The sequence below is a fragment of the Chiloscyllium plagiosum genome, unplaced genomic scaffold (assembly GCF_037043375.1).
Source record: "Chiloscyllium plagiosum isolate Xiang-an unplaced genomic scaffold, Cpla_swu_hap1 HiC_scaffold_39, whole genome shotgun sequence".
In the NCBI taxonomy this organism is placed as follows: domain Eukaryota; kingdom Metazoa; phylum Chordata; class Chondrichthyes; order Orectolobiformes; family Hemiscylliidae; genus Chiloscyllium; species Chiloscyllium plagiosum.
Genome location: NW_028270177.1, coordinates 33,279,627 through 33,303,624, shown reverse-complemented (window position 1 = coordinate 33,303,624; position 23,998 = coordinate 33,279,627). Strand labels below are relative to the sequence as shown.

Sequence of the window (23,998 nt, the reverse complement as noted above, 5' to 3'; positions counted from 1 at the left end):
GTAGCCGAACATTTCAACTCCCCCTCCCACTCTGCCGAGTACATGCAGGCCCTGGGCCTCCTGCATCGCCACTCCCTCACCACCCGACGTCTGGAGGAAGAATGCCTCATCTTCCGCCTCAGAACACTTCAACTCCAGGACATCAATATGGACTTCACCAGTTTCCTCATTTCTCTTCCCTCCCACCTTACTCCAATTCCAACCTTCCAGCTCAGCACCGTCCTCATGACCTGTCCCACCTGCCAATCTTCCTTCCCACCTATCCGCTCCACCCTCTTCTCCAACCTATCACCTTTACCCTCACCTCCATCCACCTATTGCACTCTCAGCTACCTTCTTTCCAGCCCCCCCCCCCCCCCCCCCTCCCATTATCTCTCCACCCCCGAGGCTCCCAGCCTCATTCCTGATGAAGGGCTTTTGCCTGAAACGTCGACTTTCCTGCTCCTCGGATGCTGCCGGACCTGGTGCGCTTTTGCAGCATCATTCTAATCTTGATTCTAATCTCCAGCATCTGCAGTACCCACTTCTGCCTAATTGATAAATCTTACATGCCAATTGTCAGCCCAAGACTGAATGATGTCTGGATCTTGTTGCATGTGGGCACAGAGTGTTTCAATAATTGATAAGTTGTAAATGGTGCTGACCATTGTGCAATCATCAGCAAATACTGTCACTTCTGACCTTATGCTGGAGGGGAGATCATAGATGAAACAGCAGAAGAACATTTGGCTTAGAATGCTACTCTGAGAAACTCTTCCAGCGATGCTCTGGCGATGAGGTATTTGGTTTTCGACAGTCATGCCCATCACCTCGTACACTATACATGATTCCAATCAGTGAAGAACCTTACCCCTGACATCCACTGACAAAAACAGTTTGATCTGATCTGTTAGTTCTGGAGTTGCATATTTCCATTAGCAGTATTCTGCAGGTTAGCATGCATGCGGTCCTGCGTTGTAGCTTCACCAGATTGGGATCACTTTTTTTTTATGCCAGGTGCAGCTCCTGGCATGTTCTCTACATCCTTCATTGAGCCACAGTTGGTACAGTGCCTGGATGGTAATGGATTTGCTGTGTCATGAGGCTATAGATTATGATTGACCACAATTCTGCTGCAGCTAATGGCCTGTAATTCCTCAGGGACACCCATTTTTCAGCCCTTGCAACTTTACTGAATCAATACCATGGTGGAAGTATCCTCAGTATGCAGATAGGACTTCGTCTCTACCAGAAACAATATTGCTTTTGGATAGATGCATCTGGGACAGGATGGGATTGTTGAGGATAGGATCGAGAAGGTTTTTTCCACCTTTGTTGGTTCTCTCACATTCTGCTGCCGGCCTCGCCTGGCTGTTACATTCGCCAGAACTCAACCACGACGGTCAGAAATGGTGCTACTGTTGGTTATGGACACTGAAGATATGCACCTCCCCACCCCCAGAGTACACATTGGGCCCTTTCAACTTTTAACGTTTCTTCCATGCGTTGTTCACCACAGAAGAACATTCATTCATCGGCTGAGACAGGATGGTAGCTAGTAATCAGCAGGATTCAAATTCATGTTTGATTTTGATTTGATTTGATTTATTATTGTCACACGTACCTAGGTACAGTGAAAAGTTTTGTTTTGCACGTAGAACAGGCAGATCATACCATACAAAGCGCATAAGGGTAACAGAACAGAGCAGGGAATACAATGTTATGGCTGCAGAAAAGGTGCAAAAAGAGCAAGACCAACATTAAATTTAGAATTTGAGGGGTTTGAAGTTGAATAACAGCGGGAAAGAAGCTGTTCTTGAACCTGTTGGTGCACGAGGATAAGCTTTTGTATCTTCTGCCTGATGGAAGAGGTTGGCAGAGATTGTAACTGGGGTGGGAGGGGTCTTTGATTAAGTTGGCTGCCTTTCCAAGGCGGTGAGAAGTGTAGATGGAGTCAACAGATGGAAGATTGGCTTGAGAAATGGACTGGGCTGTGTTCACAACTCTCTGTAGTTTCTTATGGTCCTGGGCAGAACAGTTGTCATCCCAAGCTATGATGCATCCAGATAAAATGTTTTCTATGTGGTGTCTATAAAAATTGGCAAGCGTTCTCATGGACATTCTGAATTTTCTTCACCTCCCAAGGAAATAGAGGCATTGTTTTACTTTTTTGACCGTCACAACAACATGGGGGGGGGGGGCAAGGAGAGATTGTGGGTGATCATCACTCCTAGAACTTGATGTTATCGACCATTTCCACCTCAGCTTAACTGATGAAGACAGAGGTGTGCCTTCCAGCTTGCTTCCTGATGTCAATGACTAGCTGGTTTGTTTTGATATGTTGAGGGAGACATTTGTTATCTTTACGCCACACCACCATGTTGAAACTTCAAGAGGTCCAGAGTTCATGATGAGGATGCCTAGAGCCACTCCCAATGACTATATGCACTGTGGTGTCATCTTTGATAGGTCTGTCATTCCAGTGAGACAGGACATACCCAGGGATGATGAAGGATCAGTCCTGAGGTATTGACAGTAAGGTATTAGTATGATGATGTCAGGCTGTTTACTTGATCTGTATGTGGGCAGCTCTTCCAATTTTGGCACAAGCCCTCAGATGGCAGTAAGGAAGATTGGCTAGACACGGTGGACTTTTGGTATTTCTGGTGTCAAGGCTGAGGTCAGGTTGTCTTTCCAATTTGATTCTTGTTCAGCTACTGAATTGTGCTTTGGTACAATTGAATGCCCTTTGGAATGGCCTAGCAAATCAATCAAGGGTTAAAAATGTAGACTGGATTGAAATATAACCTTGAAAGCACAACAGTGAACAGGAAAGGAGAATGACAACCCTGTAGCTCCTGATTGTAGTTATTGTGACTGACTTTTTCTCGGTTAGATTTCTTAATGAATTGAATTTAAACTCCTCCAGCAGCCACAGTAGGATTTGAAACTCATATCCTGATAGCATTAGTGCTCACATCTGGATCATTTGTTCAGTGACATTACCACCTTACCACAGATCCCCGAGTTGTGATTAATAAACCGAACATTACTTGTGTACAGTTTACACAGTTTTATGGGCAGCTGGCTTGGGTTAGTCACAAATGGCTCAAATGGAAACACGAGTGGTTTCTGTTAATACACATATTTTGTCAACTTACATCATTTTCCAAAAAGTTGAACATACTGATCTCAGCGAGCTCCTTAGACTCTTCAAATTTATCTACAGCTTGTCTGATCTCTTCATCCGGGATCTTACCATGGCGCTTCTTCTTGTAATCGTAATCTAAACGGCGACCTTCCAACTTCTTTAAATGATGCTGACAAAAATAAAAGTGTGTTATGAGTTCTCCACGTGTCAAGGACTATATACTTTCAAAACATTTTTTCAATTTAAAACTTGTTAACTCTTTCCACTAGGGGGTTGGAAAGGAATTTTCTTATTGATCCTCTTTTTGTCTTTTTCTCTCATTGTTGGTCTCCCAAGGAGGATTAAATGGCTGGGGCTTCATGGCTGATGTTGCAGTGGGAGACAAGCAGGTAAGAAAAGACTAAGCACAATGGTATTATTTCGATGCTGCATCCACTGTGGTGCAAGGCAGAAAGTCTTTTCCTACAAATCAACTTTGCATGTTTCATGCCCCGCGACACTTTCTTCATTAACTGAAATACGATAAGCTGCCATTCACGTCGGAAGCATTACACGGTTGATTTCAGTCTCCATTATATTTCAGAAAAAATACAGATATGGTACAATGGTGTGTGACTTAGCTAAGTCCTGGCTGCATGGTGTTGGATTTGCCATTTTGATTGGGGATCGATGGATGATATCATCTGATAGAAAAGGGAATGGGAGCTTCAACAACATATTGAGATGTCAGGAAAATGGCACTGCGTAACTGCTAATGAGATTTAATGCTGTTTCCATCAGGCATACATCTGTTATGCCCAAGGCAAGGGTGCATTCAAAATATCCACCAACCATGGGATCTTTGTTTGCTTGGCTTCAGTAGAACTTACTCCCACTTTTCATTGTACTGTTTGCTATTCAGAAAGGCAGATGCAGAAGAGTGCCGTTTGCAGCCACAAAACAATCCAATGCCCCCAATGGAGAGGTCAATCTTTATCCTGAACACTTATGCCAAAAGGTGATTTTCCCATCAAAGTTATTGGCAAGCTATGACGCTTGCTCACCACCACAACAGCAGCACATGATGTCATCCAGCTTTCGTTCTATTCCAGACAAATTAAAGAATATCAGTTTTACAGCCCCAAGCCCAGTAAAAGGTAACTATAGAACAAAATAAAATACGCTAAATCCAATATTAAATGCTTTCTTCTGCCATTGTATTTGAGTGTTAATCACAACTAGAAAACAGGCAGATATTAATTCATCTTCCTGCTGTCTGGTCATCTTTCTGTTGGCCCCAATTTCTTTATATTAAGCTTGATACCAGTAAGTGATCAGAAATCTCCAGGAGAGATTGACACTGAAGGGAGCTGGTTTTGCAAGTGAGGAGATGGCAGTCTGATTCCCCCAGAATTTCTGGATTCCAGGGTCAGTGTCATATTTCCTTTCAGGATCCCCAACTGAAAGTCAGCTGGCTTGGCAGGCCTGGCTCTCACTTACACAGGAGTGTAAGTCGCTGCTGCAGGACTAGGTAAGGAACCCTGTGTTAATGGGAGCGTGGCTGGGCAGGGTTGGATCTAAGAGGGTGTCAGATTTGAGTTGTGCAGGGGAGGGGAACTGAGAGTGGATGAGGTAGACCTGACAGCAGGAAAGGAAGTTGGCTCAGAGAGGGTGGATAGCAGAGGACCCCTGTACCCTTTGGCTCAAAAAGAGAGCGGTAAACTCCTCACCTGCATCTTCATTTGCAGCTGCTACTAACCTCCTTGAGTTTCCTGAGGCCAGGGAAACCCAACTGGCCAGGGTTAAACCTGCGTGTCAGCTTAAATGTGAGAGGGCCAACATTATTGGCTGCTGCCACCTGTTCTGCATCTGGTAGGCCGGGTGCACATGGGATTTGAGGAGTCTAACACTTTAACATCTCACCTGATCTCAGTCAACTTATTTTCCAGGTCAAAATTACCCTCCCGACCTTGTCAGAAATATCACAGAATCCCTACAGTGGAAGGAGGCCATTCAGCCCATTGAGACCACACCAACCCTCCGAATAGCATCCCACCCAGTCCCACCCCCATTATCCTATCTCTGTAACTCTACATTTCCCACAGTTCAGCACTCTAGCCTGCATATCCCTGCACACTACGGACAATTTAGCATGGCCACTCCACCTAACCTGCACACCTTTGGACTGTGGGAGGAAACTGGAGCACCCAGAGGAAACTCACACTGACAGAGGATGTGCAAACTCCACACAGACAGTTGCCCAAGAGTGGAATCAAACCTGGGTTCCTGATGTTGTGAGGCAGCAGTGCTAACCACTGTGCCACCATGCCACCCATTTGACTAGTTAAACTGTGGAATAAATAAAGGCATAACAGATAACTGGTGAAAGCTTGCAAATCTTTGTTGATCAAAGCAACACTCAATAAAACAGAAGTAACACAGCAACTTACAGTATTGCCATTACTCATGGTTTTGATCGTGAAGCCAAATTCCATTTAAAAGAAAAAAAGTTTTAAAAAAAAGAAGAATGCAAGCGTACCCCAATCTCTTTCAGGTCCTTTTCTTGTAAAATTTGCAACGGATCGATAAAGTTCTGTTTTACATCAATGTCAAGGGAGTCCTTGACTTCTGCCATTTGCTTTAGTGCTTCACCGACATCAACTAATGCAGGGCCTAAGAAAATCAGACAGAAAGACAGGAAATCTAAACAAAAAGCAAATCCAACAGAAAGGAATGTCTGGCAGAGATTTCAAATTCAATCATTTTGTAAGTTTACCACTTAGCTTTTTAAAATCATTAGTAAAGCCACTGCCACTGAATTACAATTGGATAAATAAATGCAAAAATGTTTTACAAAGAAATTATTTCTACCTAAAAATTGGTAAATTGAATAAAGTAATTGCACCCATTTTGTTCACAACCTCACCAAAACTAAAGTGCAAGATAATCTTGTTAAAATCTTTGCCACGTTGATAAGTTACTGATGTGTCCCTTACTAAACAAACAGAACAGTAATTTTCACTAATAAATAAGTGGACATCTGCATTCTACGTTACTTTGAGCATTACTGATTAACCCACCGAAATTGGAATCATCTCCGAGGTCCTTCCCATTTCGGAGCATGCATTCACCCAACAGACCTTCAGGCTGAGGATAACCTGTTGTTTTCACCTGTCCTCGGATCTTTGACATCGTATTCAGCATACCTAACTTGGCTCTGTAGGCTTCAAAATGGCATAATCATTTAAAAGACATTACTGTAACCTGTAAATTTCAAAGTGAGATGTTAAATATAGTAGAATTACTGCAGAAAAGTCCATAATTTACCTGGGGCTTTCAGATGCTTTTGTTTTGCTTAATAATTAATACATAAATCTCAAATTTGATTGGGAGTTTTGCCTACTGGCTACACACGTATGATTTTCAGAATGTTTTATAATTAAAGGTAGGAAGACTTTTCAGCATATGACTTAAGTTCTGATGAACACTACCAGAGGCAGGGTTCCCCCAGCTGAAGATGGGAAGAGTTACCCAGGGTTACGTATTTACCAGAAGCTAACTGTAACAAAATGATATACTGTTCTCCTAAATGTAAGGAAATCATTTTTTTTAAACCCAAGGACAGCAGAAGCTGTTTTTTTAAAGGCATGGGGGTAATATTAAGCAATTGTATAAATGAGACCATCTTCAATTCTCTGCCTATTATACAGCATGCTTGGTGTCATGTTGACTTGAAGTACTTACAGATATATTGAATTGCTAATTATAATATGTACTACCTTTAAAAGGGACACATTCAAAATGTGACTGCAGATGTAAATTCCATGACTGTTGGAGAGAGGGAGCCTGGAATGACACACCTGACGAAGCTTCAAGAAGATGGGGTTAAAAGGAATAAATGTGCGACAAACTGAATGGAATCTCCTGGGAGTTCTCTCAAACTGTGAACGTGATAGGAGAAAAGGCAGCAGTCTGCATAAAAGACATGCGTTTGGTTTTCTTCTTTCAAGAATATCCAAGAATTGGGGTTAAGTGCCAGTTCTTCCCTTGTCTGAGAGTGAAAATGGAAGAAGTGCGTCCATGAGTAGAGATGAGTGTGCCAAATGGGCTGATGTATACTAACCTGGATTTGAGCACATTATGTTGTGAAGGTCACAGTGGATGATCCATCTCTAGTCACCCCTGCATTACAGGTAAATGTTTCTCTTGCTCAGTGCTAGGAGCCAGCTTGCCAATTAAATTGAAACAGGGCAAAAGAAGGACTACCTCATCGTGAGTGTTGCTAGCCAGCCACAGTCAGAAGGAAACAGGACACATGAATTTCAACTAATCTGTAAAGCCAAGAATTCTGAAATCAACTCATCAACTATCTACAATCCACTATCTAATCTTCAGTGTTCCACAATCTGCATTTTTGCTGGAATCACATCTCATTTCTATTCTGTGTTGAATTATTATCTGTTCTCTTATTTCATAACTAACAGACTTCCTTGATGAAAATCATACCAAACTGGTTCCTTTTAAAACATAAATTCAGTTGGTTTGGGAGAAAGGCGTTGAAAAGAGAGGTATATTTTCTAAATTACCCTTGTGACTAATCAAGAGAACAGACGAATAAAGAAGGGGAGTCAGTTCATCCCTCCTCTCCCAGAAGCAATGGGGTATCCTGTTGGAAGCATAAGTTTGTGTTGCCTGGGATCTGATCATAATATTGGTTTTATTTTTCCACTGAAATCAATGGAAAGTGAAATTGGGCAGGTAATCAATGGGTGGCTGATCTGATATTGTCTGTTGTATAATAAGTTAAAATTCTAACCATAAATTCTTCAAACTCATGCTGTTAGGGAAAACATGTATAAAATGAGTGAATATGACAACAGCTTGTTTAGTGAATCGAAATATTCATTCATATGTACATCTGTAATTGTCCTGTGTATGTTTCGTGCATACTGCACAAAGCATGAATGCATAAAGCACCGCTGGTCTGTGTCCATGGTCTGAGACATATCAAGATCCTTAACCTGCCATATTGCTGTGGGTCAGTGCTGCTTACAGACCAAAGTTTCCCCATATGGAGGGACAGTAAATTGCCTGGAAACATGCTGGAGCTCTTTATGTTAGTGAATGGTTTCAGAATAATACCGGCCAAGTCTGAGAAACGATTAACAGAAACAAATGAAAGATATTGTAACAGCCATGACAGCTTCATCATTTTCAGCCCAATTCCATGTCTTTTCTTTTCAGACTGATGCTGCCCAAGTGAATATTTCTCTTCTTTTTGAACAGCTACCTACCCAAATCCCTCCAAAAAAAAACTTGCTCTTGAGATTTCTCCACGAGAAGACATTCATTTTTACTGCAAGCAACTGCCTCAATTTTTAAAATAAAGTATTATCCTAGTAGATGGTCACTGGATTTTCTTCAAGGATACTATATTCTAAGAATGACTGCTGGCTATTCTGAGTAAGTTCCAACCAACACCATGTTGGAGTGCAGTTCAGCTTTGTTACTTTTCATAGATTACAATTCATATTAAAACTCAATATCTTATTTTGGTATTAAACTTGCAGGCTTACTTGTACTGGCATGTGTTTCTACACCCCCAAATCCTTTTGTTCGTAAATAAGTGCCTGAAGCTTACCCATTTGGATTGTAATCCTATCTGCCATACTTGCATCCAAAATTTAATAAATCAGCTTTTGTTACATTAAATTACATCTGGCAAGATTCCACTCATGTTACCTATTGAAACATTCTGCTCTGCTTGTGAATTCTCAATTCATTCTGCCACCTAGCCCTGCACCAAAGGAAAGTGCTCTTTACACCAAGCAGCACTGAAATAGGAAGTCACAATGGAAAACAACACAAAAGAAAATCTTTCATACCTGGATTTGGCTGCAAGTACTCAGTGGTTTTAGACAGAACCTCTGCCACGGCTTTGCTTGTAGCCTCTATTTTCTTAACATAGGATAGAAAAAAATCAAATTTTGTATGAAAGTGAAATTTGTCAATATACAGTACACGCAATTACTACTTTTGTATCAAGCTCTTCCATATTAGATTAGATTACATTACATTACAGTGTGGAAACAGGCCCTTCGGCCCAACAAGTCCACACCGACCCGCCGAAGCGCAACCCACCCATACCCCTACCCCTAACATTTACATTTACCCCTTACCTAACACTACAGGCAATTTAGTATGGCCAATTCACCTGACCTGCACATCTTTGGACTTTGGGAGGAAACCGGAGCACCCGGAGGAAACCCACGCAGACACGGGGAGAACGTGCAAACTCCACACAGTCTGTGGTTAAGCATTCATAATGTAAGTACAGGTCCAGAATCCTTTATCAGAAATCCTTGGGGCCAGTTGTTTTTCGGAATTTGGAATATTTTGGATTTCAGAATAAATGGCATTTTCATTAAAAAACGACCGAACAACAGACCCACATGTTACTAGTGTGAGTGCTGAGACACAACTGATGCCTGCCAGTGCTGGGCCATGCTGCCACGTCACATGAGTGACATGGGTCAAGTGGGTGTGGAGTTGGGTCACCTTTTCGCATGCCAAATAACCTTGTTATACAGAAAAAAGAAGTCACGAGAAACCTTCGGATTTTGGAGCTTTTTGGATAAAGGATTGTGTACCTGTACTGCTAGTGCTCCAAGAATGCACCACCAGAGTTAGCATTGCTCCACATCATCAATGCAATCTATAGTTAGCATTTATCTAAATGATGTTCATTTGAGAAATTTATCATTTGGGAATCAGAGCTGTTTCCTTGACTGTAAATGTGACTAATTCATCACGAGTTACTGTTCTGTCACCTTGACCAAAGACTGATCTACTCAGCAGAATATTTAGATCCATTATTTTAAGTGCCAAGTTTCTTCTTTGTTACGCAGCAAAAGTAAATGGAGAAAACCGCAAAAGCCGCAACACGAAGGGATTTGGGGTGTGGGTGGGTGATTTGTACAGGATGCACAGAAAGCTAGCATACAGGGGCAGCAAGTAATCAGGAAGGCTAATGGAATGTTGGCCTTATTTCAAGGAGGTTGGAGTACAAGAGTGGAGAAATCTCGCTGCAACTGTACAGGATGCTAATGAGACCACATCTGGAGTGTGCAGGCAGTTTTGGACCCTTGTTTTAAGAAAAAATACTGAAACATAGTATTCTTAAGGAGCTTGACAGGGTAAATGCTGAAAGGATGTTTTCCCTCATAAAAGCATCTAGGGACAGAGAGCATCGTCTCAGAACAAAGGGGAGCGAATTTAAGACTGAGATGAGGATTAATTTCTTCTCTCAGAGAGTTGAGTGTTTTTGGAAATCCTTAGAGAGCTTTGGGGGCAAAGTCCTTGTGTATACTTAAGGCTGAGATTGATTCTTGATCAGTAGGGCGATCAAAGATTATGGGAAAGGGCTGGAAAGTGGACAAGAAGAATTGTCACATCACGCCATGATCCCACTGAATGGTGACTAGGCTCAAGGAGCCCAACACTTACTCCTGTTCCTTCTTCATATTATCTAAATCAGAAAATAGGGTGAAATAATTCCTTAGAGGCCAGTATCTCATCACCAAGTCATCCCTTACTTGCAACCTAACTTTAGTATTGCCCCTTCAGAGTCAACTACCAGAGTTGGTGCATCATGGACACCTCCCTCCCCTTTCTTGACCTCTCCATTTCCATTTCTGGCAACAGTCTCCAGACAGACATTTACTATAAACTCACAGACTCCCACAAGTATCTGGACTACAAATCCTCCCAGTGTATCCTGCAAGAACTCTATCCCATTTTCCCCAATTCCTCCACTTCTGCTGCATTTGCTGGATAAGGAGACATTCCACTCCCAGGCATCCCAGATATCCACCTATTTTGAATGATGTGCATTCCCCCCTCTCTGTCACTCTGACAGCCCTCCACGATACCTCTTCCATCCCCTGCTCCACAGCTCTAAACCCCTCCCCCCAAAACGCAATAAAGAGAGTCCCCCTTATCCTCACCTACCACCCCACCAGTCTCCTGCAGACAAAGTATCATCCTCAAAGACTTCCTCCAACTCCAATTAGACCCCACCACCAAGAATATCTTCCCCGCCCCACCTCTTTCTGCCTTCCACAAGGACTGTTCCCTTTACCAATCCTTGGTTTGCGCCACTCTCCCCATCAACAGCCCGCTCCACCCCCCCAACTCCCCAGTACCTTCCCCTGCAACCGTAAATGATGCAAAACCTGCCAGCACACCACCAACATCCCCCCCCCATCCCCTCCATCCAGGGCCCTAAACAGTACTTCCAGGTGAAACAGGTTCACCTGCCTCTCCTAGTTTACTGTATCCGTTGCACCCAATGTGGCCTTCTCTACATTGGGGAGACAAAACTCAGGGCATGTTTTGCTGAGCATCTCAGCTGGGCCCACAGGGGCTGATCTGACTTCCCAGCCACCGCCCATTTTAATTCCCACTCCCTTTCTGACTTGACCAATCTTGGCCTACTCTGTTACCACAGCGAATCAGTCTTCAAATTGGAGGAACTATATCTCATCTTTTGTTGAGGCAGCCTCCAGCCAAGAGGACCTAACATTGAGCTCTCCAATTTCAAACAACCTCCCTTATCAGGCCCTCCCCCTCCCTACCACTCCTCTGATTGACCCTTCCTTCCAGCTACCAACCAGATTCTGATCAACCAGGTCATACCCTCTATCTGTGTTCACCTATCCCTACCCCACCATCCTGCCCATCTCCCCACACATAACCCTCTCCGCCCCCTTTTATCTGAAGCTCCCCTAACACCCACTCCCAAAGAAGGATTAGACTGGAAATGTTGACTTTTCCACCTCCTAATGCTGCCTCCTGCTTAACTACCAGGGTGGCAGTATTTCTGACACTGCCTTTTTTAAATCTGTCAGCCAGGACTCCCTGATTGGGCCACATTAACAGCCCTAATCAGGGAACTCATATTCTATTAGGTCCAGCTGGCTGATCTAATTACAATCACTACAGAAGGAATACAAATCTATTTTTGTAGAAAACTCATTGAAAACCAATAAATAAATTCAAAGCTTAAGGGTTTAGAACTGTGCTACATAGATTAATGTCAAATTCAGTAACACCCCAATTAAACCATGCACTGAATACAGATTGGGGCACGGTGGCCCCGTGGTTAGCTCTGCTGCCTCATAGTGTCAGGGACCCAGGTTCAATTCCAGCCTCAGGTGACTATCTGTGTGGAGTTTACACATTCGCCAAGTGTCTGCCTGGTTTCCTCTGGGTGCTCCGGTTTCCTTCCATGGTCCAAAGATGCGCAGTTTCAGTGAACTGGCCACGCTAAATTGTCCATAGCGTTCAGGGATGTATAGGTTAGGTGCATTAGTCAGGGGAAATTTAGGGTAATGGGTCTGGGTGCATTGCTTTTTTAGAGGGGCAGTGTGGACTTGTTGGACTGAAGGACCTGTTTCCACACTGTAGGAATTCTAATTCTAAATCAAAAATTAACAGGGCTCAGAAAACACCATCACGGGAAATATGCAGAGATAAAGTTGTGGAGAGTACACGAATCATAAATTGAAGAGGTAGCATCTTGGGATGCCAACCCATGCAGTGAATACAGATTGGGACATGGTGGCTCAGTGGTTAGCACTGCTACCTCACAGCACTAGGGACCTTGATTCGATTCCAGCCTCAGGTTACTGTCTGTGTGGAGTTTGCACATTCTCCCAGTGTCTTCTTGGGTTTCTTCTGAGTGCTCCAGTTTCCTCCCATAATCCAAAGATGTGTAGGTTAGGTGAATTGGCTGTGCTAAATTGGCCATAGTGTTCAGGGATTTGCTTTAGTAGGGGAATGAGTCTAGTTGGGTTACTCTTCGGAGGGTCAGTGTGAACTTACAGTCACAGAGTTGTAGAGATGTACTGCATGCAAACAGACCCTTTGGTCCAACTTGTCCATGTCGACCAAATATCCTAACCTAATCTAGTCCCATTTGTCAGCACTTGGCCCATATCCCTCTAAAACCTTCCGATTCATATACCCATCCAGATGCCTTTTAAATGTTGTAATTGTATCAGTCTCCACCACTTCCTCTAGCAGCTCATTCCATACATGCACCACCCTCTGCATGAAGAAGTTGCCCCTTAGGTACCTTTTATATCTTTCCCCTCTTACCATAAACCTATGCCCTCTAGTTCTGGACTCCCCCACCCCAGGGAAAAGGACCATTTATCCTATCCATGCCCCTCATAATTTTGTAAACATCTATAAGGTCACCCCTCAGCCTCCAACACTCCAGGGAAAACAGCCTCAGCCTGTTCAGCCTCTCCCTGTAGCTCAGATCCTCCAACCCTGGCAACATCCTTGTAAATCTTTTCTGAACCCTTTCAAGTTTCACAACATCTTTCCGATAGGAAGGAGACCAGAATTGCACGCAATATTCCAACAGTGGCCTAACCAATGTCCTGTACAGCTGCAACATGACCTCCCAACTCCTGTACTCAATACTCTGACCAATAAAGGAAAGCATACCAAACACCTTCTTCACTATCCTATCTACCTGCGACTCCACTTTCAAGGAGCTATGAACCTGCACTACAAGGTCTCTTTGTTCAGCAACACTCCCTAGGACCTTACCATTAAGTGTATAAGTCCTGCTAAGATTTGCTTTCCCAAAATGCAGCACCTCGCATTTATCTGAATTAAACTCCATCTGCCACTTCACAGCCCATTAGCCCATCTGGTCCAGATCCTGTTGTAATCTGAGGTGACTCTCTTTGCTGTCCACTACACCTCCAATTTTGGTGTCATCTGCAAACTTACTAACTGTTCCTCCTATGTTCATGGTGGGCTGAATCGCCTGTTTCCACACTGTAGGGATTCTATGATTTATGATGTGGCCAGTCCCTCACCTTTCACCCTCTTCTAAACCTGGCATCATTCTAAAACTTGCCTGCTGTACTCAAACTTGCTCACATTGTATTCACCCACCATGATCTTCTATACCCAACTCCCCCATACCAATACTGATAACTTTTAAGAAGAGAGATTAATTACACAGTGGAATCTATTATGATACAGGTCTTGTCCATTGCAGAGAGAATTCTGACATACATATTCCTGAATTGCCTAATCTCTGAGGTAAGGAAATTCCCTCAGAGGCACAGAGTTTGGATCTTCACCAGGAATCTTACCCATGGCTATTTTTGCCTGACAAATGCAAGAAAAATGATGAGTGCAACATGAGGAACTCTTATTTAATCATCAACCGAATCAAAACATTGGGTTTAAAAGTGAGGCTGTGTGGATTGTCCTCTCAAGATTTGGTGTCCAAGAAACTCCATCACAATCCTGCTTCTTGATGATATGACTGTAATTATTGAATGGGGAGATATGAAGTTAAGTGTAGCAGCCAACTCTATCTTCAAACTATTTGGCAGTTACTATTCTCCTCATCAAGATTAATTGCTCTGTGGAATTAACATAAATTGCAGTCTAGATGGAAAATTCTTTAATCTCAGTCACCTCTGCACCAAAATTAAACTGACCCGCACAGATGTACACGATCTCCAGATTACGGATGAATGCAGCGTGATTGCTCTCTCTGGAAGATTTGCAAGCTACTCAACTTTCTCGATTCTGCATGCAAGTAACTCAACCTGTCCGTGAACATTTCCAAAACAAAAATACATATCAACACAACCCACATGGCCAGCTGAATTTTCCACCTCTCATATTTGAAGGACAGATTCGGGAGTATGTTGAGTGCTTCCAACAACTTAGCAGCCCCTTTCTCAAAAGGACACCAGTGACAAGAAGATCCAACAGTAGATCAGCTGCCCCAAGTCAGCCTTCCACAAGTTATGGCTATGACAAAAAGTACAACTGCAGCTCAGCAAAAGTCCTTCTGTATAGTACAGCTATCATTACCACACTCCTGTACTGCAGGAGTGTGGTAATGTGATCTTGGGTACTAGTGATACTTAGGGTGCTATATATTTCTAATAGCAATATCTCCATCTCATCATCCAATGACAGGACTGTTGAATAAATGCTAGTGTCTTTCTAGAAGCACTCAGAGTCATAGAGTTATACAGCATGAAAACAGACTCCTGAGGACTGGGCATATCAGTCCATGCCCACCTGATATCCTAAGTTAATCTCATCCCATTTGCCAGCTTTGGCCTATATTCTCTAAACCTTTCCTATTCATATACCCATCCAGATACCTTTTAAATGTTATAATTGTACCAGCCTCCACCAGCTTCTGTTGCAGCCCATTCCACACTCGCACCACCCTCTACGTGAAAATGTTGACCCTTAGGTCCCTTTCATATCTTGCCCCACTCACCTTAAACCTATGCTCTCTAGTTTTGGAAACCTATACCCTTTGGAAAAGACCTTGATTATTCACCCTATCCATGCCACTCATGATTTTACAAACGTCTATAATGGCATCCCTCAGCCTACGATGCTCCAGGGAATTCAGCCTTTCATCCAACCCTGGCAATATCCTATTAAATCTTTTCTGAACCCTTTCAAGTTTCATAACAACTTTCTTAAAGCAGGGAGACCAGCACTGAACGCAGAATTCCAAAAATGGCCTAACCAATGTCCTGTACATTCTCAACATGATTTCCCAATTCCAATATTCAATGTACTGACCAATAAAGGCAAGCATGCCAAATGCCTTCTTCACTACCCTGTCAGTCTGTGGCTCCACTTTCAAGGAACTATGAACCTGTACCACAAAATTCTTGCAACAATCACCTTTGATGGACTTGGCGTTGTGTTCCCTGCTTATGCCCCATTTTCCCAATTCTCAAATGATCAATGTCCCAAGGGAGCAGTCACAGAGAGATATCAGACCTCCTAGTCTGAAAGTGAACAGTTTCTTGGGAAATTCAGCAACAATTGGACATGGCAAAAATAGAAGGTGTTATGATCCCAACTGATGTTATTACTGGACAAGTCAAATCTCAGACTGAAATCTGGCCTGACAGATCATATTTTATTATTTAACGAGCTGGTTTTTAACTGGAACGCTATACTACAGATCTGGTTTAATAATAATATAGAAATGTATTACACATGTTTGTGGATGACACAAAAAAAAGGTAGGAAAGCAAGTAGTGAGGATGGCATGAAGTGTCTACAGAGGAACAAAGACAGATTTAGTGAGTAGGTGAAAACTTAACAGATGGTATATAATATGGGAAATGTAACACAGTGCACTTTAGTGGGGAGAATAAGAGAGCTGCATTTGGAAATACTGCAAAAAGCTGCACCACAGAGGGACTGAAAGTCCTGTGGATAAATCTCAAAAAGTTAGCATCCGATTTCAGTGGTTAATGGGGAAGGCAAATGGACTGTTGGCTTTCATTTGAAAAGGAATGGATTAGAAAAATATGGAGGTCTTACTAAAATTATACAAGGTACTCATCAGACCACAGCTGGAAAACTGTGAACAGCTTGGTCTACTATTCTGAGGAAAGGTTACTGGTATTGGAGGCAGTCCAGAAAAGTTTCACTAAGTTGATCTCACAGGTGAAGGGATTGTTTTATGAAGAGAGGTTGAGTAGATTGGGCCTGTACTCATTGGAATTAGAAAAATGAGAAGTGATCTCATTGAAGCATAAGATTCTGAGGGGGCTGGAGAGGATAGAGGAGGAGGCATTGTTTCCCTTGTGGGAGAGTGTAGACCAGAGGACATTATCTCAGAGTAAGGGATCATACATTTAAGATAGGGATGAGGAGGATTTTTTTTCTCTTACAGTAGTCTACCTATGGAATTCTTTATCATTTAGGACTGTTGAGGTTGGGTCATTAAGTATATTCAAGGCTGAGATGGACAAACTTTGATCAATGAGTGAATCAAGCACATTGAGGAAAACGCAAGAAAGTGGAGATAGGATTATCTAATCAGCCATTATCTCATTGAATGATGGAGCAGACTCAAAGGGTCAAATGATCCACTTCTGCTTCAAAATCTTAAGAAAGGACAAATAAAAAACATCAAAGACATTCTTGGGCACAGTAGCATTGGCATTAATAGGTGGGAGGAACTCACCACCACTTCAGTGGTGAGAATTTGCCCATTGAGCTACATTGCGCTTTGTAAATGTTGTAATTGTACCAGCCTCCACCACTTCCATTGGCAGCTCATCCCATATATGCACCACCCTCTGTGTGAAAACGTTGTCCCTTAGGCCCCTTTTAATTTTTTTCCCCTCTCACCCTAAACCTATGCCCTCTGGTTCTTGACTCCCAGCCCGTGGCAGATAATTTTTCTGCATTCCTGATAATACTTTTGCTGAGGATTTTTAGATGAAAAATGTTGAAAGCTGACAGAATCTTGATCAGATAGGCCAATGGGCTGAGGAGTGGCAGATGGAGTTTAATTTAGATAAGTGTGAAGTGCTGCATTTTGGAAAGGCAAATTAAAGCAGGACATGTACACTTAAGATACTGGGGAGTGTTGCTGAACAAAGAGACCATGGAGTGCAGGTTCATAGTTCCTTGAATGTGGAGTCGCAGGTAGATAGGATAGTGAAGAAGGCATTCGGTATGCTTTCCTTTATTGGGCAGAGTATCGAGTATAAGAGCTGGGAGGTCATGTTGTGGCTGTACAGAACATTTGTTAGGCCACTTTTGGAATATTGTGTGCAATTCTGGTCTCCCTCCTATTGGAGTGATGTTGCAAAACTTGCAAGGGTTCAGAAAAGATTTACAAGGATGTTGACAGGGTTGGACAAAGTTAAAAATCACACAACACCAGGTTATAGTCCAACAGGTTTAATTGGAAGCACATTAGCTTTCGGAGCGACGCTCCTTCATCAGGTGATTGTGGAGGGCTCAATCCTAACACAGAATTTATAGCAAAAATTTGCAGTGTGATGTAACTGAAATTATACATTGAATAATTGATTGTCTGTTAAGCCTTTCATCTGTTAGAATACAATGATAGTTTCACTTCTTTCATGTGTAAATCACAAAACCCTTTTTTTAAAAGTTGCATTCTCGGGTTAGCTGTTAACAATGGTGATAGCTAGACAATATGTAGAAGGTGTTAGCCCCCTGTGTTCTCTGTCTATGACCTGATGTTTAGATTGATTCTAATCTAAAAAGTGAGATAACAGAGTTTTACATAAATTCATGCAGTTTTTGAGCTCAGAGTTCGACATGAATGTATGCAGTTTTTGAGCAAAGTGCAATGTAACTCCAAGTACAAATTCACCACACAAAATATATGTGTGCAAGTGGGTCTTTGTCTGTCTGTGTGTGTGTGTCTGCCTGGGGTGGGGGTTGAGTGTGAGAAAGAGAGTGTGTGTGTGTGTAGTGAGTGCAGAGTGTCTTATGTCTGTGAGGGGGTGCATGTGTGGGAGTGTGTGTGTCTATAAGGGTATGCGTGGGTGTCTGTGTGTACCTGTGTCCATGTGTATGTGAGTGTGTGTGTATGTAGGAATATGTGTGTGTGTGTATGCAGTGCAATGGTGATCACCTGTAATGTGACATGAACCCAAGGTCCTGGTTGAGGCCCTCCCTATGGGTACCGAACTTAGCTCTCAGCCTCTGCTCGGCCACTCTGAATCATGACAGGGTTGGAGGATTTGAGCTGTAGGGAGAAGCTGAATTAGCTGAGGCTGTTTTCCCTCGAGCTTCGGAGGCTGAGGGGTGACCTTATATAGATTTATAAAATCATGACAGCCATGGATAGAGTATATTGACAAGGTATTTTTCCTGGGGTGGGGGTGTTCAGAACAAGAGGCATAGGTTTAGGGTGAGAGGGAAAAAATTTAAAAGAGACCCAAGGGACACCTTTTTCATGCAGACGGTGGTGCGTGTGAGGAATAAGTTACCAGAGGAATCGGTGGAGGCTGGTACAATTACAACATTTAAAAGACATCTGGATGGGTACATGAATAGGAAGGGTTTCGAGGATTATGGGCCAAATGCTGGCAAATGGGACTAGATTAGTTTAGGATATCTGGTCTGCATGGATGAGTTGGAAGGAAGGGTCTGTTTCTGTATTGGATATCTCTATGACTCTATGAAGTGATAAACAATTACATTTCGTTAATGCATGTTCTCGCAATAGAAATTAGAAGTTAGGCAACTATCAGCAATAGAAATTAAATGACGCAGTTAGATGCCCAACTATTCTGCAGAGCATTTGCAAATTTAATTAACAACATAAGTGACTTAGATGGCAATGCATAGAAGTAGAATTTAGGTTTTTGTGGATATCAGATAAAGAATTCCAGTCTAATGTGGGCTGCTGTGCTAAACAAGTGAACATTTATCAGAGAGTTAAGAGGAAATAAGGATAAAATTGGCTCAATTAATCTGGACCATTCTCATATAGGACCTCCTAGCAGGTAGAGATCTGGAAACATCCAGCACTCCTAGAATTCTGGAGTGTTCTCAATTTCCATCCCTCGAACATTGCGGCCATGCCTTCAGCTACTTAAAACCTCAGTTCAGGAATTGTCTCTCTATTTTTCCTTCTGTCTTAAACCATGTCTTAAAATCTCTGACATGACTTACTGTCAAATTTCATTTGATTATGTTTCTGTGAGTACTTTGAGATATTTTACTATTTAAATTCATATCGGTATTTTCCCTTTATCAGTTGGGGAATAAATGATGATCTACAAATTTTGTAAAAAGAATCTTTCAAAATGGTATAAAAAATTCTCACCAAAAATAATGTTTCTGAGATTACCTGCTCTTTAAAATGTATTTACGTTATAGGGGCATGCTTTATAAATCAGACAGCAGGTGGCACTCCATGTTTTGGAATAAGCTTATTTGAGTCAATATTATAACAGTCTTGCTATATCTGCTCTAATACAGTGAATACAGCTAACCACAAAATGTAGCAGGAACAAAAGAGCCCAGCAACCTGTTACTGGTGCCTTTCTCCACATAAGCTGCCTCATTGAATTCCAAACTACTAATTAATTTCATGTCCTTTACTATTCTTGATTTTCAAATTACTGTTTAATTCCCTCTTAAAGAACTTATCGAAACTGTTCAGCCACATTGTGTGCTAGGTGGTTCCACACTCTAACCACTGACAGATCTGAGCTTTTGTTTTTAACATGGCCTTCTCCCTGTGAGATTATCTTAAATTTTTCTCCACTTATTACCATCTCATCAGACAGTGGGACAAATCCATCACTTTTCGCCTTGTGATAAACATTCATAATCTTTATGACATCTATCAAATTACCTTCTCAGCTTTAGTTAAAAACTCCAATTTTTCAAATCTCATTTCAAAAATGAGTCAAAATACTTCAAATATATTCACTATATTCAATCATTGACTGGTTAATTTTTGTTCCTATTGCCGTTTGCTACAAATCTTACCCAGAAACACCTTTACTTACCCGTTCCATTTCTACAAAGTCCTCATCTAGTTTTGTTCCTTCAGCTCCACCCATTTTCTCACTAACAAACTGCAAAATAAAAATATTAAAATAAAGTCAAAATAGAGTACCCAAATGTTTTGAAAGTGAAATGCAAATAAAATTAAGAGCCAAACATACTTCTATCACACTATTAATAAAAAGACCACTACTAATTTATGTTATTCAGGTTCCATGTATGGCTATTAGATGATTGAAGTGTTCAGGCTTTGGGGTGAAGAAGCAGAGAAATCTCCCTTCATCATCAACACCCTCTGAAGTCATTTTCTTTTGTCATCACAAACCTCCCTCACAATTTGGTTCTTGATCTCATACATGGCTAAGATGCACATTGTTATGTTTACAAATTCTCAACTATGAAGAAGGATTATTTGAATAAATCTTATTCAACATGACCATTGGGATTCCACAGTCAACTAATAGCCTAAGTAACACCAAACAGCTTATAGTCTGCATCCCTTCTCAATAAAGTCCAAAATTTTGTCCAAGTTGGCATCTTGTAAAATCCCTAAGAATTAACATCCTTCAACAAATCGGGGACAAATGTCCCTCTTTTATTTCAATTTGGAATTCTCTCCTGACTCATACAAGGAGAAAGTGAGGACTGCAGATGCTGGAGATCAGAGCTGAAAATGTGTTGCTGGAAAAGCGCAGCAGGTCAGGCAGCATCCAAGGAGCAGGAGAATCGACGTTTCGGGCATGAGCCCTTCTTCCTGAAGAAGGGCTCATGCCTGAAACGTCGATTCTCCTGCTCCTTGGATGCAGCCTGACCTGCTGCGCTTTTCCAGCAACACATTTTCAGCTCTGACTCATACAAGGCAAAGACAGCACATTTTCAATCTCTTGTCCATTGTTGAGTCATCAAGTGAAGCAAACTGAACCTTACAGTTAAAGCAATGATGCAATTTTATGAGTAGAAAGTAGTGTAATTGTTCTTTCAGAAATGACTGTAACAAATACATTGATGCCATCCAAAACAGGGCAAAGATGAAGACATTGATTAGGACAGGGGACAACGGGACAAATGTAATATATTCCTATCAGGACAAGAACACAGCATCAAAATTAGTCCAAAGCAGCACTTGATTTAAAGCAAACTGACAATACAAACTCATCATATTATTTCAACACTGCAGCTTTTCTCTAACATACAGTTGTATGTAGGTCAGCACAGATGCTGAAGCTTGTCCAGTACTCATCTGTTGAGATCACAGCCATACAAAACATTAACATCCTCCATAAATAAAAAAAATTGAATGTTGGAGTATTTTCATTTCATCTCTATTAAAGAAGGGCAGTTCCATAATGTTTAGAATTATTCATGTTAGGCTGAGATGCAAAAGCACAAGTTAATGATAATGAATAATCATGTAAGATGAAGATTTCAGCTATGACAAAAATGGTGCTTTGATGGATCACATTAGAAAGTCTTCAGTAGGTCAACTGAATTCCTATATCATGCAAGAAAATTCTGCTTTCCCATGTTAATGAAGTGTAGAATTGCAGCTATTTAAACCTGCATCCTGAAGGAAATTATATACATCAATGCAATACGCCTCACCATTATTTTCAATTATTTTAGTCTCCCCCTACTTAACAGGAAAATTAAGGAGCCCTCATATTGCTCGTGATAGCTCGCCCACCAACCAATTTCTGAAATAGACATACAGATTACATGCGCTACAGTTTTGTACACATTTACAACTCTTGCTCCTTTTCAGTGAGATTCTCTGCTGGAAGATAAATAACTGAGTTTACATTGATCGTGGGTCATTCTGTTAATGCCTACTTGGTGGCAAAATATTTCTGTTCCGAAGAAAAATGCACCCAAGAAGCCCCAGAAATGGAGTCGATACATGGAAAACTATATATTCCATTGAATTTGCAGATGGAAGTTAGGGCATTCAGCCTAAGTGGTCTATGCTGGTGTTTACACACAAGTTAGCATTGCTGTCCCATAGTGCCGGGGACCTGGGTTCGATTCCACCCTCAAGAGACTGTCAGGTGTTTGCACATTCTCCCCGTGTCTGCGTGGGTTTCCTCCGGGTGCTCCGGTTTCCTCTCACAGTCCATAGATATGCAGGATAGGTGGATTGACCGTGCTAAATTGCCCAGTATCCAGGGATGTGTAGGTTATGTGGGATAGCCATAGAAAATGCAGAGTTACAGGGATAAGGTAGGGGAGCTGGATCTGGGTGGGATGCTCTTCTGGCCTCAGTATTTACAGTGGAAGTGGAAAATAGCTGGCCAGAAGTCCTGAGGAAATTAATAGTGGATCATGTACAAGGACTGAATAAAATTAACGAGTAAAACATTGAGGAAATTAATGGAATTAGAGAGTGACAGGTCAGTGTGGACTTGATGGACTGAATGGCCTGTTTCTGCACATTAGGGATTTTCTGATTCTTCACTTTTAAACACAATCACAGGATGTGGGTATCTCTAGTTAGGCCCGCAGGGGGTAGTTAGGAGTCAATCACATTTCTATGGATCTGGAGTCACATGTAGGCCAGACCAGGTAAGGATGGCAGATATCCTTCCCTAAAGGACATCTGTAAACCAGATGGGTTTTTCTGGATAATCAACAAGGAATTCATGGTCATCATTATGCTCTTAATTTCAGATTCTTCACCGAATTCAAATTCCACCATCTGCCGTGGCAGGATTTGAACTTTGGTCCCAAGAACATTAGCTGAGTTTTTGGCTTAATGGTCTAGCAATAATACAATAATACATCGCCTCTCTGTAGTTTAATTCAATTCCATCTATCTGCATAATGTTTCAGTTTATAAGAGCCACTCAAATGGATTATCAAAAGGAATCTTGCAACGGACATCAAAATCAATAAAAATAATTTTTATAGTTAGATAAAGGGAAAGTGGGTCGTTGGGAGCAATCCCCAATCCAAGTTTGGAGATATTGTTAATAACTATGGGGAAATGGTAGACATGTTGACTCTGCCTCAGTATTCACAGTGGAAGTTGAAGATAGCTGGCCAGAAATTAATAGTGGATCGGGTACATGGACTGAATAAAATTAACAGGACTAAAACATTGATAATGAGGAAATTAATGGAATTAGAGAGTGACAAATACCCAGGACCTAATGGTTTCAATTCGATGTGGATTAAAGTAAGTAAAGGAGCACATTATAGATGCTTGAACCCGAATCTTTCAGAATTCCTTAGATACAGGAGTTGTCCCTTTGGATTGGAAAACTGCATGTGCAATTTTAAGAAGGACGAAAGACGAAAACCAGGGAGTTGTAAACCTGTTAGCCTGACATCTATGGTGGGAAAACTGTTGGAGCCTATAATCAAAGATGGATTAGCTGAATACCTTGAAAATTTCCCGTGCAATAGGGAGAGTCAGCATGAATGCATGACAGGTAGACCATGCCTAACAAACCTCATGAAGGTTTTGAAGAGGTGACAAAGGAGGACAGAGGAATGTCATTTGCTGATGACCCAAGT

General features: G+C 41.8%; 1 protein-coding gene across 4 annotated transcripts in view; it reads right to left on the bottom strand.

Annotated features, from left to right (window-relative positions):
* sh3gl3a (SH3-domain GRB2-like 3a) overlaps positions 1–23,998 on the bottom strand; it is a 131,022-nt gene that overhangs the window by 10,758 nt on the left and 96,266 nt on the right. For 3 of the 4 annotated variants that reach the window (XM_043677587.2, XM_043677589.2, XM_043677590.2), the window contains exons 2-6: positions 20,488–20,556; positions 8,995–9,067; positions 6,190–6,333; positions 5,649–5,782; positions 3,141–3,299 (exon numbers count right to left, since the gene is read on the bottom strand). In XM_043677587.2, coding sequence (XP_043533522.1) covers positions 3,141–3,299; positions 5,649–5,782; positions 6,190–6,333; positions 8,995–9,067; positions 20,488–20,556 — 579 coding nt within the window. The remainder of the gene's footprint in view (positions 1–3,140; positions 3,300–5,648; positions 5,783–6,189; positions 6,334–8,994; positions 9,068–20,487; positions 20,557–23,998) is intronic. The other variant, XM_043677592.2, reaches the window with a different exon arrangement.